Raw genomic sequence first — 18,544 nt, 5'->3', positions numbered from 1 at the left:
CAAAACATTGTACCACCTACTTAGAACATCTTAGCCTACCTAAAGGAATGTACTAGAATTTGTGCCGAGAGGGCAAGTAGAACAATCTATTGGTGATTTTTAATAATTCTTTAAGAAAATAGACTTTGTCCGGCTGTCTCTAAGAACTGGAGGTAGCCAGCTTAAGGAGTTGAGTGGCAATTGCTTTTTACCAGATTTCACAACATGAAATATGGCAGTACTTGGCGGGGAGACAATGATAGGGAATGCATTTGGTTAGCTTGAAACACACACTCAAAATATTTCCTTATCTTTGTTGCACTACTTTCTAGTGGAAGGTGCCTTGGCTGCAAACAGTTCTCTTTTCATTCACCCTGAATATGCAGATAACTAAACTTCAGAAATTTAGAAAACAATGGGTATGTTAATTTTTCTTATGTTTGTCTCACTTGTGTATCCCTTTGTCTTTTCCAATTTTCAAAGTGTAAATCTGGAAAGTTACATACTTTTTGACAATATGTAACTGTGACAAAACAGTTACATACATTTTCTTGACAAGAATTTGAGTACCGTAGATAAACATTTACACGAGTAATATGGTTTGGATAAACCTATTATAATAAAGCATTTTGTTGACGTTGAGGTAGTACAAATTCATGCCTCCTTGCTTTATTATGCAGATCACAAGGGTATGGTCAAACAACATAACAACCAACAGAGCTTAAGTGTGATCGAAAAGACTACTTTGCCAGTCGGACGTGAACACTTCTAGCACAAAGGTAGCATAGGTTATTTTCGATCAATCCCTCTGCAAGAAGGGACATCCAATTTGAAAGCCCCAAACCTCCCCATATCAAGACTCACCAATGGGCCAACGTTCCTGTAGTATGTCCTCCTAACATACATGAAGTACACAGCAACATTACCAAAAATGTCCATTCTTACCCAAATGGTTCAAACCGAGGCCGAGCGGCAGCCATCGGGCAAAGGTGTCCTTCAGCTCTTGCTCAGATTTCTCCATGATGGTCTGGAGAATAGTCGACGTGACGTCGCCATTGCAGGATCCCACAGCTATCATACCACAGGCCAGGGCAGTCACACCTGCAACCTGTGGGCGGGAGTCGAACATTAGCAGGTGAGATTCCACTCATACTGCCTCCTCAAGGAGGAGAGGCTGCAACACCACTCGTCAAGAGCAAGACATTAATTTTATCCTGCGCCTTCTTTTTTAAAAAAGGCTTTTTAATTCAACAAATTTCATTGCCTTAGGCTTTCAGTTGGTCTGTACAGGTGCCATTCACAGATCACTTCTAGTAATCACAGCCTACAGCATCAGAAAATAGTTCAGCTGACTTTAGTCACGGACTCTTTAGTGTTCGAGACAGCATTTTTCTCTTGCACATTTGGTAGCAATGAGTGCACTTTAGGTCCTGGTTTGAAAGACAAATCTCTGCTTGAACACCGGCTTTCAGTTCATGTTTTAACTTTTTTTTGCAACTGGTCATATTTTACCTTTTCTGAAAAAATGTACATGCCACATTTAGATGGTGGCATTTTTACTTTAATACTTAATTTTTTGAAAGTTTATTTTATACGCATGCTTGCTAAAACTAGACCCATTGCCTTTGCCAACACAGTTTTTTTTATTACATGAAGCTGGCAAAAAAAAAGTAAAGGTAGCGGAAGGTGAGACCCAGCAAAACATAGAAGAGTAGTATGAGGAAACAGAGGGAACTTTGGTAAGGGTTGGGGAACACTCACTTAATATTTATTTTCTGAATACCATGCCATAAAAAGGCCCAAGCACACCATTTGTGACTAGAATCTAATGTCGTGGGAAACCAAATTCTAGCCATGCCGCAAGAGTAACTGAGGAAAGAAACAGACGGTCCTTAGGACAATCCATGATGGTAGTGAAAAAGCCTGTGGTGAGGTACAGGAGCTCCTATATTACATGGCACATTCTGCTAGGAGTCCCATATAAAAAAGGGAATTCCATTCTGGTCAGAATCATTAGCTTCTTATAATGCAACTAGTCTACATCTTTCCTGCTTTAACGCAGGCCCATCGGAAAGCATGTCAGGAAGGGCTACATTTTACAGGCTGTCCATTGTATCTCAATCAGCACTTATAAAGCAGTAAACACCTAGAAAAGACACCCGAGCACTGTGCTAATATACAGCAAGAACATTCTGAAGAAGTGCATTTTCACCATCCTTCTTGAGGAGACAAGTCCTTCTGCTAGCTTCAGTTCATTGGCTATAGAACTCCACAAAGAAATGCCCCCGGTCAGTTTTCTTGCTCATACATGTTGGGGAAAATCAAAAGTTATTTGTCAGGCGAGCTTAACAATCTTGCAGTCAGAAAGGTGAAGATGATAAAGAACTTGGGAAAGTAATTTACCAATTTCAGATCCACCGCTTATGTACTGTGGCTGCTCGGTACCTGTGCAGTGAAAATCTACTCCTTAGCCCCTCGCTGGGACTTATAGGAGCAATCTTGACTAGAATAGGTTTCTTGTATGGTGAGTGCATTTCCTTTATGAACTTAAAATCCTCAGTTTTCGGGAAGAGGAGTTGGCCTTTACGGCTAGGGCGGTCGACCTCGAATCTGGGGAACCGGGTTAGAGTCTCGGCAATGACGCTGAACATCCTGTGATTCTGGGCAAATCACTTTATCTCCCCGTGCCTAACAAAAATTAATTGGGTCCTCATGTAACGCAACTGGTGCTATGTAGAGCGCTCTGATACCCTATACCTTCGGGTCAATTTCGCGCTATATAAAACTCCGTAAAAGAAAAAGAAAAAAGAAACCTTTCCACAAGGGACATGGTTGACCCATGCACAAGATTGGCAGCCTATGGACGAATTATCAATTTGTAATTATACTAGTAGCATGGCCTAATCAACTACTGGATAAAACACGCCAAATGGGACTTTGACAGTACGATGCGCCCTTACAATTCTTCCCACAACGTAGTCCAACAAGCATTTGGCAGATAATCAAATAATGAAACAAGAACACTTTACCTGCAGCACAGAAATACTCACCTCCATACTGGATTTTGAGTCTCCCATGACAGGAAGTAATAACGTCAAAACATCCTCCCGGTTTGAGCCAGCGTAGGCTAACCCCAACCTGCGAATGGTAAGAGGCGTTATGAGCTCTTGGAACTCCAACTGGAACAGTCAAGCAATCATTGTACAAGCTGAAGCCCTGCAATGCTTACCCAAAGATGGCGCCAATCCTCATGGTGCTGCTGTTGTGAAGGACGTAGTCTGAGAGCAATGCCAGGGCAGGATCACACTCGTTTCGGACACCAGAGTTTACAATACCACAGGCCAAGAGAGCACCAGACTACCGGACAGAGAAAGCACATAAGTAACACTTATATGGATGCAGTATGCAGAAGATAGGGGGAATAACAGGCCGAGAAGCTGTAGCGGCAAACTAAAAGAAAACACGAGGGGAGTGCCTATACACAACAGGATATTATATAGCAATGTGTAAAAGGGAAGTCAAGAGAATTGGACAAAGGAAAATACAATTAAAGCATAGACTTTGTTGAGTAGGAAAGCAATTATGGGATTTTCACTCCATGAAGGCATTAGATCTCTATCTGAAAAAGCAGTTAGCCAGTACTGCCATTTTTGTGCAGGAAATACTTATTGCAAGCTCTGGTTAACAATTAATGGGGCATATTGAGTGTGGGTCACAATGTCCCTAGAAGGTGTGCATAATTAAGGGGATTGGTTGTGTGAGCCAATCTCCAGGACAGGTGCTTACAATTCACTGAAGTGGTAAATAGAGTTCAAATTACAATATCTGATGCACTTACAGTTCTGAGTGGAAGTAATACCTCCTCTAAAGTAGGGGGCCCAATCAATTGGCATTCACTCAAAGGAACTCACCTTAATGTAATCCTCAGATGAGTAGAGGTACTTGTCTATCTGGGTCAGTCCCCCATCCACGTCCCAGAGCAGAATCATCCCAAGAGATGCAGCAGCACTCAGCATGCCTGTGAAAAGGTAGCAAAACCAGAGTTAACATCAAAGAGAGCATTTACAACAACTGAGGCGAATTATAAACAGCAACAAAAGTCACCATTCACCAAGCCTAGCCAGGCTCCACCCAACAGAGTATTTATTACTGGATTTAAACACCAAGAGATTTTACTCACTGCAAGGCTCTCCTTTAGTTTAATGCATGCTTTCAGAGGCAGATATAAAGTAAAGAGCAGTACCAGGGTGGGTACTGTCATTTCAGACACAAGGGGCTAGTGTACTGGTGCATGTCAACGATTTTCAAACAATCCCTTTGTGTATTTCACATTCAAGTGGTAGGTGAGAGATCTTTTAAGGAACACTGTATATTACTAAACATCAACATTCAGCAGGTAGCATTACTTATAAAAATACTACCTCATTTATAATGTTAAAAAAACTACAAGGTCCCAACAACATAAGTCTCGGAAGCTGGGTTTCTGTTGCATGGAGGGCCCCCCACCCCACCGCGAGTGGCCAGGTAAGATGAAATCCGACCTCAAAGACACCCCTGCATCCAGCCACCCGGCGCCCTGGAGAAGAGAAGCCGAGGTGCACCTACATCCCCAAGCCCTCAAACGTACCTGCCCAGCTGTTGGATCCTTCCGGAAGTCTTCCAGGACCGAGCCAAAATCTAAAACCGGCAAATCCCATTGAAAACAGGGCACCCAATGGCAAAACGGCACACTGCACCCAGTCGCCCCAGTGCCATTGCAGGTGCAACTTGTTTGCTAAACCGGATCCCGCTTTGCCCTGAGCCTAACACCAGGAGCTTTGCTCCCACAACCTTGTAGCCTACTCATGAGCAGCCACAAACCGGAAGCCCCCTAATCCCATTAGAAAACATTGGCGCTCAGCTCTCTGCCCCCTGCTGCCCTAGTGCCGGTGAGGGTGTTCTAAGAGTGCATCCTTGACCTTGGGTGAACCCTGGTTCTAACCTCAGAATACCAACTCCCACAAATAAGTACTTACCTGCAAACCGTTAACTTAGTTTCCTCCAATTGGATTGCATGGACTGCTTTTCCTTGAAAATTCTTCTAAGTGTGGAGTTGGTTTGTATGAAACATTGAAAAAATGCATAACTGTAAAAACTGAATTACTTACCTTTTGTCTAGGAAATCTTTCAGTGTAATATCTAGGCATATCACACAGATTAGCAAAAGTAACTTCAAAAGTAATCCAATAATTAACATGCACAGTAATCTGTAAAGTAACTAAAAAGTCATTTCAAACTGTTGACTTACCTGTAACTCAACCAACTGCTTTTGAACCTGCATCCAACTGTAATTTACTGCATAAATATTGCAAAGTATTATTTCAATTTCCTGCCCCAGGCCTGGCTTGGTTCTAGAAATAAAATAACTCAATATTTGTTTATACAAATAAAATTGGTCTGAGCTCAGTCTGAGTGTGTGACATCATTTGTTGAGGGAGTGTGTACAACAGATGCTTAACACTACCCTCTGATAAAGCCATACTGCTCGCCCACACTACCACAAATAGAGAGTAAGGTGCTATCTACTTTTACCTCTGCCTCCCTTTGGGGTTCCACTGGATTCTGTGCACTCTAAACATTACTTTGGTATATTATATACAGAGCGAGCTTCCTACACTAAGTGGAAGATATTAAAGTGCAACATGAATGTAGTACCTAGGAACAGCAGAACAATAGAGGTTCTTTAAATGCTGTTCTAAAAATGGCATTTTTTTTTACTCAGTGTTGCTGGCCCAACTGCTTCAGTTCCTTTTCTCTGTACTCTTGCTCTATTAGAGTATCTAGACATGTACTGCTTTGGAACTAGGTAAGGCATGTCCAAATTTTACACAGTCCCAATACAGCTTAGCACATGTGTTGTTCAAAGACAACTACCAATGGACTTCTCAATGATTGCATAAGAAAAAGTGAGAGTATGACGATTTCTGTCTCAGTCAGAAGTTAAAAACCTGTTAAGTACAGGAAAGATACCAAATGGTACACAACACCTTTGCTTCTCTCTTTTCTATTGCCAGAGACCATCTATTTTGGTCACAGAGTAAGGCCCGGCCCTAGCTGAACACAATACAGAATGTTCTGCTGGCAAATGTTTCCTAAAACTTTTAAGATTTAGTGAAACAAACAATTTACTCCTATAGTGGAGTAAAATATTTAAACAAAATGTAGTTTATGTTCAAATGGAGAGTACAGCTGGGCTACAGGGAACCCGCATAGCATCTCCATCTCTCTGGCACTAGGCGGTTTGTGAGATGAACACTCCGACATTAATGTCAAGCTATTTTATATATTTTTCTTTCACAAGCGCAGGGACAGTGGGAATCCCTGAGGTCAGGAGTAAACCAAAAAACATTCATTTATCTCAGGTTTCCTCACAAAAAAGCTGAAGTCAAGGACTATGAATTAGCCACCTGTGTGCTTCACTTGGGGTTTTTCATCATTCAGCCATCCATGGAAATATTATCCAACAGTGTTTCAGGGACAGAGACCAGGTCATTTATTGACAGTGAGCCAGATAATCATACAACAAGAACTAAAAAGAGTCTAGCTTAAATAGCCATTGATCGACCAACCAGTGTATCATCGATAACAATCAATGGGCTACTAACAAGCATGTATTGACAGGAAGCCACCCACTGTCCTACAAGGGGCTAACAAAGAACGTCAGCTACCGCTAGCCTTCAAATGGAGTGAGCACCTGCGATGAAACGTTCACGAATAAACATACGCATGAAATGATCATGCACACCATAATCATCTTTAGAGCTATCTATAACAGTCAAACCTGGTCATAACCTTGACTGCACATCCGCAGTCATCGCTTCTTTTAGGGAGGCTATTACTTTTTAAATGAAAACAACGAGGATTTAATAGGTAGCGTTTGCTATGCATCGGCGCACAAAGACTAGGAATAGCCATGCACCTCTCAGTTTAGACTCCGTATTTAGCCATGATTTAATGGTGATAGCTATGTGTAAACAAACAATTATCTAGTACTTCTGGTTAAGCATCCACGGCACAACGGTTACGTATTGATAGCACTATGTGTACTTCCAAAGCTCTTGCCATAAAAAGTCAGCAATCAAATGACAAAGTATGGTCTAGCATCAATCACAATCCAAGGACCGTTGATGCGTTATTACACAAATATTTTTGAACTACCACCAGTCTAGAATTGACAGTCACACAACTGTAGACCACCAAACGTCAAGCAAAGATTGTCAACCATTCATGGGGGGTCTATGGCAGATACTAATTTAAAAATGAATTGGGCATAGTATCAATTCTAGTTATGGAGATAAATGCAGGGACATATAAGGTCAGTTTGCTGTGTACTTTAATAGCTGCTGGAAATTAAAGCCAACCATCAATGGACCAACTGTTGTCTAGATAGACAATAGTCATTCTTTCGCGAACTGATTTGTATAATTGATAGCCAGCTATCAATTGCGTGCCATTTGTGCAAAACACAAAGTCTAGCTTCAAAAGCTATAAACAGAGCTGCTACAGTCCAGAATTAATGATAAGCCAGGAAGGGATGTCTACGCTCTAGTGTTAAACTTTCCATGGACGTGAAATACATAGCATCAAACCATTAATCTACAAATGCCAGCTGCTGCTTTGTATCTTCAAGGGAGGAAAACAAAGTCCATCAATGAAAGTATGTTTGGTCATCTCAAGTATACCCAGTGAACTTGTATAGTACTAAAAGCCAATTTTACTTTATTACAGGACTTTCGTTACTCACAGGGCAGATGGACATCCTCCCTTAGCGACTGCCAGGTCCAACAGTAATAGTTGCACCTCAAAATCTCACAGCTAGACATTTCATGGCAAACCAAAGTAATTCTATCACCAGAAACACAATTCATAAGGTTCATGAAAAAGGCTACTTCAACAAAGCCTGACCACACACACAACTGATGTGCACAGGTGTCATACAAACAAATCACATCTCTGCTTTGCACCTATATTAATTGTACTTAAGTTTGTGTCCAAGTATGATCATTCATTAGTGTGATTATGTTACCCAAAAAGTATGTCTGACCGGCTTTTCTGGTGCACGTGTAAACCCCATTAGAGCATCTTAAAATGTACTTTGAGTGAGAGCTCCTTGTTCCATTTATATCCAACAAAACTCTTGATTCTGTGGTTTTTTGACATCCATCATTCAAAAATACATGCCCTGCATTACACCTTGCACTTGCTGTTCCTTCCCTTCCAGTAAAAAAGCCTTACCGTGATCCTTGTTCTTGTACAGCCACTTGTTGCCATCATCTGTTAATAACTTATCCTGTCCGAATGCAGCATTTACAAAACCGTTCACAAAGGAGGATGCCAGATTCATTCGTGCAGAGTCCACTTGAGAACCACTTCCACCAAACCCTCAAGGAAAAAAAGGAAAGTAGGTTGGACAGAGCAAGTTTTAGGAATAACTCCTATATGATCGAAATAATTTCAACAATGCAAAGCTTCTATAGACACGAAAAGTTTGTTTTCCGCTATTGCAGCTACATTTTTATTTATTTTCATAATGCATTTATGGCATATGGAAGATCAATATTTTCTAAAAGAATCACCCACAAATTTCCTGTTTCTGCAGCGAGACTAACGGTATGAGGAGTGCATTATGTACTTGGATAAAGGAAGACAGAAAGACAGGATACAAGTCAAGTTCGTGATGGAGGTCTCATCTGTCAAACTCTAAATCAGGCCATAAGTTGCTGGTATGGGATGCAGACAGCCATCACAGGTTTTAAATATCGTAAAAGGGCAGACCCAGACAGCTATGTTTTTTGATGGCTCTAAAGATCAGTAATCTGCAGGACTCTGGATTGAACCCATACAGCCATGATTCATTCAGTCATCCTGAAGTCATTAATGTTAAAGTTGGACAATAGGGGAGAAGAAAAGAATGATAAGTGAGATAACATACACAGTGCAAAGTCATGCCAAACTCGAGAGGAGTGCAAACAGATAAAAATGTGAGGCAAGAAAAAGTCTATCTCAAACTGAGGCAGACACAAAGGTGAGTGATAGCCATCCAGTTGGGTAAAGTCTACCAAGAAATAACTCAATCACCATGGGAAGATAAAAAGAGGCAAGAGGACCACAAGCAAGGAACTGTGGAGGGACTCTCCTTCCCTCTGAACCAAAACCAACAACCATGGTAGAGGGGAAAAAGATCTACAAAAGTATTTAGGGAACACAGTGATTGACATGCATTCCTCCATTCCATTAAGCCCCACCTCTTGCAAGAATGAGGCTCTACAAAGAGTAAGCCGAGCCAACAAGTAAAGAAGCAGCACTTGTAACAATATTCAATGAACTGACAGTTCTTACTTTGTGTAAAAATAAATTTTAAAAAACAACTCACTGTTGTTTTCTAGATGTGTTTTGTAGATATCATCTGGAACCTTGGGCTCCATGATGTCTAGCTGCAAAAAAAGAAGAAAAAAAATCTCAACGTCATAAAATGTTACATTTTTTAATGTAGTCTCTTGACCAGAGGTGTGTGCATGCATTACTTAATTGAGCGGGGGAGGGGGGAATGTTCATCAATATTAAAGCTGCCCACTAATTTTTTAGTTCAACACAGCCTCCACCCATTGCCATCTATTCAGTTCTAGCCATTAAACCATCACCTAGATTCTGTTTCTCAGTTTCCTCACATATAGGTTTGTCCTTCCGGCACCATCTATGCTGTTCAACTGGCCATAGCGGTTAAGCTAACTCCTACTGTGTTGATAGCAGTAACAATTAAGCACTCCCCACCCTGCAATATCTTTCAGGAAACATTTAGTCTGTACCCTTCCTTTCCACAAGGTATCTTCTTATGTAAACACCACCACTGTTGGACTGTACTTCATCTTATTTTTAAACCCCCATGTCCACCGTATCAACCCAACTCACCTCTCGAGCCAGTGCTAGGAAGTTACTGTTCAGCTGGACGTTGGACATAATCTCTGTTAAGTCTTCATATTCTTCCACGTCCTCATTCAGCTCCAAGAATACTCCATGCCGGCCAAGCATAAATGCCATTTGCTTCTGCACCACCCTGCATAGCCAGAAAGAGGAATTAAGCATCTTCACTTTCAGAGCTTTTCTAGATATCACTAGCTAGATTCTTTTCCTTAGAATTTTTTGAATCGAAAAATCAAAGTGTGTTCTCCAGCTCCGTAGCTCGGAAGGATTGAGAGTTGAATCCACCTAGCTGGTATCTGAGCCTGTCAAATTCCTTTATAGTTGGCCAATAAATCTCATTCCAGTCAAGAGACCTATTAAAACTACAAGAGAACTGCTGTGGTCAAATCTTCATGTGCTAACAAAAAGCACAGCAGGCAGAAGGGGTGAGGTAAGCAGAGTGCTCAACCATACAAGTGAAAAACTGTTTCTTAAACATTTGCATGCTGTAGACTGTGGCATTACTTATTCAATTTCAAATTAAAAACAAAACAATTTTCAGGGCCTTATTCTGTACATTACATTAACAGGGTAAAATCCCCACACATTGGGTATTTGGATTTACTTTAGATAGGTTTCCATCCACAATATGGATTGTACAATGGTATTATACACTTAGTTATTCTGAAAGCACAGCATATTCCATACAAAACTAGATCGCTCACAGTGGGGAAGATGCAGTCAGGAATTATTTGCTTAAGAGAGGAATACACATACAGGGGTTGTGTGGTATTAGAGAGCCGCTGCAATGTCTCTTGGCACTTTCGATACGGGTCACTTACGAGGTAATGCATCATAACAAGACCGTTTTATTATGAGAAAATAAATGCATGCATCTTTTTGTATCAGTAAAACGGTTATGGGAGGAGGCAGACTGTATGGTTTTCTTAGCACTACACCTGTACGGAGCACCAACTATTACAGACTTTTGACAGCGAAGCGTAGCATCATGCACAACGAATTTTCGCACTTTACGTTTAGAATGGCCATACCCTGAATAAAGGTTCTGGTAGTACTCAGTGTTGCGTGCCACCCAGACAGCAGGGCTCTTGAATGTAAACATAAAAAAACTGAAGAAACCCTCTGCTGATTTGTGAGCCTTATTATGAAGATCTAGATCATTTCTGCTTAGCGAACAATCTTGACACACATTTCTACTTCCTAGTCAAGCGCTGCCAAAAAAGTGCATGGTCAGTGGTTCTGGCTCACATACAGGGTTGGTAACTTGTTAAGCCGTTAGCGAATCACAAACTGCAGTAAATGCTTTCTCACAAATCATTTTTTCCCCGTGTGTGGAGTCAGCTGAAGACAAATTGGCAGCTGACTCGAGGACTATCAAGCGATATCGGTATGGAAACTTAAAGGCACTCTTTTACTACTTCTGGGGAAAATAATCTAAACACAAGTAAGTTTATGGACACAAATCTGCTTCCATTGAAACAAGGAAGCTATTAAAATGCTTTCCTGAATTCCCTTATGAGACCAGGGCTCTGTACAAGCTAGTTCACTGCAACTGCTTCCAACAAACTAGTCTGCACCTTAAGCAGTTGTATTATTTACACATGGCACTCACATTTGTATCTGAGCAACAAGTTAACCAACCCCTTTTTACTTCTCACTGCATCAGCAGGCGGAGGAGGAGGACAGGCTCCAAAGAGTGCCATGATAGAGAACAGGTAGGTGGAGGTACACGTTTTCATATTGACCAAATTAAGGGACATAATGAACAATTTCAGTGAGTAGTATGTGGTAAGACAAATTTAATCTCATTCCACGTGCAGTGTTGCTCTGTGCCCCCCCCCTCCCCCCTCCCTTCAGCGCCTTGAGACCCTCACGGGTGAGTAGCGCGCTTTAAAAATTGATTGATTGATTGTGCCAATTACTCACACGTCTTTGCAGGAAGTGAAGATGTCTTCCACCAACTCCATGTCATTGAGGATCAGTGCCAGCCGCAGTGCCTCAGGGTAGCGGTTAAACCGACGGAAGATCCCAAGGGCGCACCGCAACAGGGCGGAATTCTCTGGTTCGGGTACATAGCTTACACAACTAGACAAATGAAAAAAAAATAGAAAAGAGGATTAACTGAATGGACAAAAGACAGGCATGTACATTTCCAACAGTTTGCAAATATGATGGACATCACTGTAAATAGAAAAGCCCATTACAAATAGGACAGCGCTTTATTAAAATGTGCTATTCTGTACAATCGTGGGACTTCCAAACATGGACTATAAGAGACACTGGTGGAGAGAGTTTGTTTACTGCTAAGTGAACTTGTCCTCGAGCCACCACAAAAAAGGAGAAGGACAGTAGACATTATCTCACATGGTTACTTCACAATGACATGAGTGGCAAATTTAAAAGAAGAAGATATAAAGTAAAAGGGCACTGAAGGGTTGAATGTTTAGGACAGTACTCTGGTCTGGCAAATAGAAGAAGAAAAGGAAAAAGTAGGGCGTTGAGTGTTTCAATGCCTTTGTTACATATGTTCCATCCATAGACAGGAAAGAAAAAGGCGGGAAAGTGTGTGTGTGTCTGTCTGTCTGTCTGTCTCTGAAAGCAGATCAGCAACACTAAACCTGCCTCTCCTCCTACATCTAGCCATCCCCGCTGCACTCCGCAATGGTCATCCTCCAAAACCCTTCCTCGCAAAGACCTTACTGACATTATCAACTGCATCAACGCCACCACCCTTTAAGATGATGCCATAGCATAGTCCTTAATCAAAACCCGCTTTGGAGAGGATATTCCACTCTTAATCACCATGGATTACTCTTCAATCACTAAAGGCATCTTCCATGAAGTTCTCAAGACTGGTTGGATATCCCAACTCCTGAAGAACCCCCTCTGACGACCCAGTCTATGACTGGCCCAATACTCATCTAGCCTCTATCGGAAAGATCACCAGAAAAAGCTGTCAATCCAGGATCAGATCAATGGCAACTATCTCCTGAGCGAATATCAATCAGGCTTAGTATCATGCAGCAGCATAGACACAGCTACTTTACAAATCACAGATGAAGCCCTGTTGACCAGAGAGAAAGGCAACCTCATCTCTTCATGCTACTGCACTTCTCAGCTGCCTTTGACACTGTCAACCACCCAATCATCATCCATACCTGGAGGTCTTGAATGGTATTCACAGGAAATATCTTTCATGGTTTCTAACTTACCTATCCAACAGAAATCAGTTAGTTCAGATAGAAGTCTCCGCGACCCCCCCCACCTAAAAACCTGAAATGCCAGCAAAGTTTCCCGGTGTTCCAGCTTTGCTCGTCACCTTCAACCTCTTTACAGATCCCCCTCTAAGGCTCTACTCACAGATAACATGAAAACTCCCCAATATGCAGACAACACTATATTTGAGGGGCGTCTCGGCTCCAGACATCCCACACTTTCCACAATGCATGTACCCTATCCAGACATGGATGTCTAGCAACTACCAGAAGCTTAAACAAACTAAAACAAGATTCCTGTAGCTTGCCAATGACCGGTCCAAACCTGGCTCAAATGGCACGGATATGGATAGATTTCATTTGCAGCATTCAACCAATTGAAAGTTTCTCAAAATCACTTAAGACTGCCAGTACCAGCTCTCATTACTAAAAAAAAAAAAAAAAAAAAAAAAAAAAAAGGTAAAATCAGAACTGATCTGACTGTTGGGAGTCAGAGGTCAGGCGTGGGCTTGGCTTAAATCCTACTTGGAAGGCAGGTCTTAGGTGGTTTTCCTTGCCCCATTTACACCAGCCTTCAAACCTTTTGACTGCGGAGTGCCCCAGGGCTCGGCCTTGAGTCCAACACTTTTCAATGGGCGACACCTCTTGCCAGCCTGTTGGAAGCTTGGGGTATATGTGGACAATGCTCAGTTGATGTCGACCTTCCAGAATAAAGAGGTGGAGGCTCTATATGCCTTCAAGCACTGTGTGAAGGTGGTCTGGATGAACGATATTTACCTTAAACTGAATTCTGAAAAAAGTTAAATTCTCTTTTTCAGCATCAGCATGTATCCAGATTCTCACAACTTATAGCCATCAGACCTTGGATCCACCCCTCCTCTGCCCTCTTCGTGAATAAGAAACTTTGGTATTGGATTCAAATTGGTCGTTTGAATCACAGGTTAAGGCTGTGTCTGCCCGCTGCCTTCTCTCTCTGAAATCACTCAGGAAAATGCTTCATCTAGTGCTGGAGAGTAATCATAAGACAATCATTCATGCTCTAGAGACATCCAAACTGGATTAGGTGAACTGTCTGTACCTAGGATTGCCATCTTACCTGCTGCATCGCATGCAGATCATTCAAAATTCTGCAGCACACTTAATTCTGAAGGTGCTGGCATGCCTATCGGTTTCTGCCTCCCATCCCCAATTGCAGTGCCTGTGCATCAGCTTCCGCATCAAATGTAAAGCACTAATTTATGCTTACAGAGCCTTTCATTTGAAATCTTCAATGTATCTGAGGAGAAGACTGAAAATGTACTGTCAGAGCATATACTTGCGTTCTAATGCTCAGATGCTATTACAAGTCCCAAGGGTGCGCAGGGTGAGAAGGGGAGGAAGATCTTTAGTGTTCTTGACTACTAAACTCTGGAACACCCTTCCCCCGGCGCTATGTGCGGTCACCTCTGAATCTATCTTTCATAAACAGCTTAAGACTTTTCTCTTTGCAACTCGCTTCTAGGTTCTTTGGGCCTTTCTGCTGCCAGGATGATTCCTCGGAAGCAGCCGTGTACCGTCATTTAAAAAAATTATTATTATAAGCTGCCGTACTCTTGCATCTATTTGGTGGCAATGCCCTGCTCCACAGCCTTCTAAACTCCATCCTTGCCCTCAAAGGGCACCCTATGAGGCACAGCATACCTAATCACCCTGAAGGCAATGACATGGCTGCCCGTGCAAGCTTGCACTATCTTCAAATCAACAAGTGGATGGATGGAATACTTGAATTAATCTCAGCCTTAGGCAATCGCCTGGAGCTGCACCCAGTCCATTGTTTTTCACCCACCATGCCATCTAATTTTGGACCCAGCCATATGTAAATCAGCCTGGACTCTTCTCCAGTAGGAACAGTCCAGCCCAAACTGCCAGGCCCTCCCTGGACTGGACATGGGAGTAGGATAAAGGCTGATTTGCATATGTCTGGACCCAACGTAAAGTGGCATGCTCTTAAAAACAAGGATGGACTGCGTTGCAGCAAGAGCAATTGCCACTGGCTGAGATTAATTAAAGCATTTTTTTGTACAAGTCAGTGCAGCTTCAAAACCAAGGCTTCATCTACAAAGCCATCATAACTCGCTAGCTATCAAACTGGCTGATGGGCTCTATTTCCAGTGGCTCTCGGCACACCCGCAGACAAGATGCATCAGATTAGAATCAAAGAACTGCAAAAAAGCACACAAAATAAATCCTGCCTCGAAACAGCATCCCCATATCCATCCAGACTACCCCAACTCAGCTCCAGTGTAGGAAAGAGCATAAGACCCACCTCTTTGAAGAACATTACACCTTGATGCAGTAGCAGTAAACTTCTGCTCTCGGAACCTGGTACCCCTCTAATCACAACTGGACTGTATGCTCGCCTTAGACTCTGTGGAGCACTCTGCTATCTTTTGGCTCACCAGAGAACATTTAAGGAAGGAATAACCAGATATCAAACAAGAAATTCTGAGGGTGACTGTGTTGAAATGTAAAACCCATATAACATCTTTGTGCTTGTGATCTAGCTAGGCAAAGCATCCTATGAAAATGCCTACACACATTTCGGTGCACTGATTTCCTGATTCACCCATACACAAATTCGATGTAAGCGTCATTTTATTATATATTTGTCTGTAATGCTTGTGACAAACCCTCATGCACATGCTGGTCTACTAATCGAATGAAATAATTAGATTTTAGCTTGCTCAGTTGTAGAGCAAACTAAAATATAAGTGTGTTCACATATTTGATGTTCCACTGTGATTCTCACCTGGTCAGGTAGAGGCACACCTTCGCGTAGGCGTTATCATCAATGTACTTCTCCAACATGTCCATTTGTTCAATCTCCATAAGGAGGTCACATGCTTCATGCTCTGCATTGTGGGCCATATTGTACGGTATAATTTCCTTCACCAGCGTCAGCAGGGAATCCTTCTGTGTCTTGTCAGCCTCGTCAATCTCCTGCCACTCTTTAGCAACCTCACCAGAGAGGTGTCTGCAAAACGGACACAAAATTTGCCTCTCAAACAGCAGTAAATTTCAACTACGGTAGGAGTCAACGTCCTATGTGAATTGTACAGTGCTATTCAATATATTTCAATTAGTCCCCTGAACACATCAAACAGCACTGCAATTTAAAAATACTAACAAAGCATTTTAGGCAGCAAGAGGTCTCCGCTAGTTAAGCACTCTTTGTCAATATGTAACGTGCCCTGCAGATAAAGAGTTTAAATTTACGAAGGGGGTGGTGGAGGGGAACACCTATTCATGAAATCTATAAATCGTGAAGAGGAGTTTATTTGCAAGAAAATAATGATTAAATTAGGCGTACTTTAGCTAGCATAACTAGGCCACACCAGGCTGCATTAACAAACATTCATGAAATGCTGCAGAAAAGTGCATGCTTATTTTAGGTGTACAAGCGTTCCACATGCGTGTGTTTTTCTCCATTTCAGAAAACTAATGAAAATACAGCATTAGAAATGGTCTGTCCTAACACAACTGTAGAATATGTCTCTCTCCGGAAAGAAAGAGGTTTGTTTCAAGCTCACTTAACCGAGCTCTGCTGCGAATGAATAAGCCACTATATGCCTGTATTTCATAATGTGGGATTTCCTCTCTTGATTACATATATACAGCCTTAACTATTAAGGTGCCTTAGGAAGTAGGAGTTCCTAGGGCCATATAACCAACTTTTGGACGGATTGTCATGAATGAAGCATTTTTAATCTACCCTTCTATGTAATGTCATGCAATGAAAATGTGTGGGCCTACTCTCCCTAAAACATTATAAAAGATGTGTTATCTTTGAAGAGTGCGATTGATCTTTTGGGCTTTTCTTTAGAGATGGACTCCATCACTATTTGCAGATCTATTTAGATAAATATGATTATGTTAAATCTTTAGGTTAACAAGCTACTTTTTGCTTTCTGTAACAATGCAATTTTTGAATAAACTCTACAGATTGATAACTCTAGAATTTTGTCATGTGCAGATTTTATTTATAAAATTGGACTAAGTCTATGAGAGCATCAGACAGACACGTACCTGCCCAATAACCCTCTTAATTTCTTAATTAGAGCGTCAACTTGATCAAATTAAACGGAGTCATAGGTATTTAACAGTACCACACATGGTAGACAGTGCCAGCAGTACTATATACAACCTCATCATTTTTTTAAAAATTTCTTTATTAATTGTAAAGAAAAACATCACAACTGCAGTTAGTTGTTTTGCAAGGCATGACAAGATAGCACCACATCCAGATTGATACAAATTCCAAGTGGACATTCAATAACAGCCATTATCATTATTCTTATTAAATATCTAAGGGCCAGATGTATCAAAGGGTTTTGACCATTCTGTGTCTATGGGGAAATGTGTTGATACATATGGCCCTATGTATCACATCCTGTAAAAGTCAAATACCATTTATCCCTCAGCTTTGACTGAGCTACAAGGGACAAGACATGGGTAAAGTGCACAAAGAATGTTTTAAGTGTCTCCTTTTAAATCCACCAGAGGTGAAAGCCTTACAGTCATAGAAGCATCATGTCATGAAAATCAATCACTGTACATAGATTACACAGTAATAAGATCCAGTATGGCATGGTTCTTCCTCCCTGTGCCATGTAGTACCAGTCAAAGGGGGAGGGGAGAATTTTTTTTATTAAACCTGTTGTCTGTACCAGTACCATGATCTGGTCTGCCCTCAAGCAGAAGAATGTTCACACCAAAATTCAAGCACAGAGGGTCCGCATAACTGTTACAGAGACCATATGTGCGAGCCAGCAAGAAAGGCTGGGACACATTCATATACACCCTGCTAGTAACTCACCTCACATACTCATGGCCCCACGAAGACAGTTCCTCTTGGGAGCCCAGCAGCCTGTACTTTAGACACTCCCTCTCTCCGCTCATTGTCATGGCCAGAACAGAGATGATATCCGCAGCGAAGCGCTAAAGACACAAAAGTATAGAGGCAGGAGTTTGATGTGATACATAGATATGCAGCGACAGAAGGCGCACATTTGAACCAGGGTCATAGACCTTGTGGACAAGTTGTACCAGGACCCCATTTAGATGAAAAACACAGGCAAATCCAAGCATGCTCAGTCCAGCGTATTCTAGGAAATGTACAGTACTACCCTTCATCAAGCATAGCACAGACTGTACCAGTAGCTCTTTGAAGCACCAGTATAAGACTTAATAAAAAAGGTAACCACTTTATTAGTTACTCTAATCCATGCTACAGCATACACACAATGTTACATTAGGTTATATTTTTAAATAGCGCAAATCACCAACCGGTCTCTAAGCGCTTCTAGAGCAAGTGAGCAGGTCGCTAGAGTAGGATAGCTAGCGGCAGCGGA

General features: G+C 41.7%; 1 protein-coding gene across 1 annotated transcript in view; it reads right to left on the bottom strand.

Annotated features, from left to right (window-relative positions):
- Positions 1–18,544, bottom strand: part of PSMD2 (proteasome 26S subunit ubiquitin receptor, non-ATPase 2) — a 95,821-nt gene that overhangs the window by 50,884 nt on the left and 26,393 nt on the right. The window contains exons 4-13 of the mRNA XM_078666088.1: positions 18,010–18,131; positions 15,943–16,167; positions 11,866–12,024; positions 9,928–10,072; positions 9,392–9,452; positions 8,254–8,400; positions 3,891–3,997; positions 3,209–3,336; positions 3,030–3,117; positions 925–1,087 (exon numbers count right to left, since the gene is read on the bottom strand). Coding sequence (XP_078522214.1) covers positions 925–1,087; positions 3,030–3,117; positions 3,209–3,336; positions 3,891–3,997; positions 8,254–8,400; positions 9,392–9,452; positions 9,928–10,072; positions 11,866–12,024; positions 15,943–16,167; positions 18,010–18,131 — 1,345 coding nt within the window. The remainder of the gene's footprint in view (positions 1–924; positions 1,088–3,029; positions 3,118–3,208; positions 3,337–3,890; positions 3,998–8,253; positions 8,401–9,391; positions 9,453–9,927; positions 10,073–11,865; positions 12,025–15,942; positions 16,168–18,009; positions 18,132–18,544) is intronic.

The sequence above is a fragment of the Lissotriton helveticus genome, chromosome 11 (assembly GCF_964261635.1).
Source record: "Lissotriton helveticus chromosome 11, aLisHel1.1, whole genome shotgun sequence".
Lineage (NCBI taxonomy): Eukaryota > Metazoa > Chordata > Amphibia > Caudata > Salamandridae > Lissotriton > Lissotriton helveticus.
This window is presented reverse-complemented; position numbering and strand designations above follow the sequence as displayed.